Genomic DNA, 1,013 nt, shown 5'->3' with positions numbered 1-1,013 from the left:
TGTGTGTTCATCATCATCATTTTATTATTATTATTATTTATTTATTTTTATTATTATAACCCATGCTAACACCTTTTACCTGAGTGTAATGTTTAAAGAAGATATGGTTTACAATTCAGATTAAAAATAAATAAATAAATAAATAAATAAATATAGATTAAATATAAGTTTTATTGTATAGTTTTAATTACAAAAATTGTATTTGATTACTAGTTTCAAAGTAAGTTCACACCGTTGGTGTTTGAGATAGAGTTAAAATAATCATATCTGTTTAATCGTGGTGAAGGTTAATCGTCACCTCCTACCTCCTCGGTGATTGGCTGCAGGGAGACGCTGTTAAGGAGAGGGAAATTGTGATTGGCTCTCTGTCTGTCACTCAATCCCCTCTACACCTTGTACTGCGAGAGCGCGTGAGGGAGCGAGTTGAGTGTGCGTGTGCGCGCGCGCGCTGGGTGACTAGTTTAACTTTTCCTCACGAACGCTGTTCTGATTTATTGTTTGTTTGTTTGTTTGCTTGTTTTCATCATCATCATCATCATCATCACCATCATCATCTCTCTCCGGAGGTAGAGGAGGCGCGGCGTTGGCGGATGTTCTCACCTCTCAGAAGCGTCTTTATCATGGAGAACCTCCTTCTGCGCTCCGTGTCGTTACCGTGAAGCCTCACCGGAGTCATGTGGAGTTGCACGGGCGCTTTCCTGCACTCGGTTTGCCTCATTTTGACGTTTTGGTTTGAGGTGAGTCTCCGTTATTTCTGATAGCCTCAGTTTGCAAAATGAGATTTCTGACGGAATTTTGGTGCTGGCCATGACAGAAGAATGTTTTAGTCACTCGTCAAGTCTCATTCATTAACTCACCTTAATTAGGAAAAACTCATTATTCCCCTTTGTTTGTGTATATTAAATGTGAATGTAATAACGCTGATTATAAACCAGTCACACTTGTGTCATATGCCGTTTTTACCAGTTCAATTTTTTTCACTTATTCATGCGATTCCGATATCCGAGTTTAAA

At 38.8% G+C, this 1,013-nt stretch overlaps 1 protein-coding gene across 2 annotated transcripts in view; it reads left to right on the top strand.

Moving 5' to 3' along the window:
- The first annotated feature begins 375 nt into the window (after window positions 1–375).
- jag2a (jagged canonical Notch ligand 2a) overlaps window positions 376–1,013 on the top strand; it is a 31,258-nt gene continuing 30,620 nt past the window's right edge. Inside the window, exon 1 of one of the 2 annotated variants that reach the window (XM_058385751.1) lies at window positions 376–737. In XM_058385751.1, coding sequence (XP_058241734.1) covers window positions 675–737 — 63 coding nt within the window. In that variant the 5' untranslated portion in view covers window positions 376–674. The remainder of the gene's footprint in view (window positions 738–1,013) is intronic. The other variant, XM_058385752.1, reaches the window with a different exon arrangement.

This window comes from Hemibagrus wyckioides, linkage group LG03 (assembly GCF_019097595.1).
Source record: "Hemibagrus wyckioides isolate EC202008001 linkage group LG03, SWU_Hwy_1.0, whole genome shotgun sequence".
NCBI lineage: Eukaryota > Metazoa > Chordata > Actinopteri > Siluriformes > Bagridae > Hemibagrus > Hemibagrus wyckioides.
Note: the sequence above shows the minus strand (reverse complement) of the source record. Positions and strands in the feature narration are given on the sequence as shown.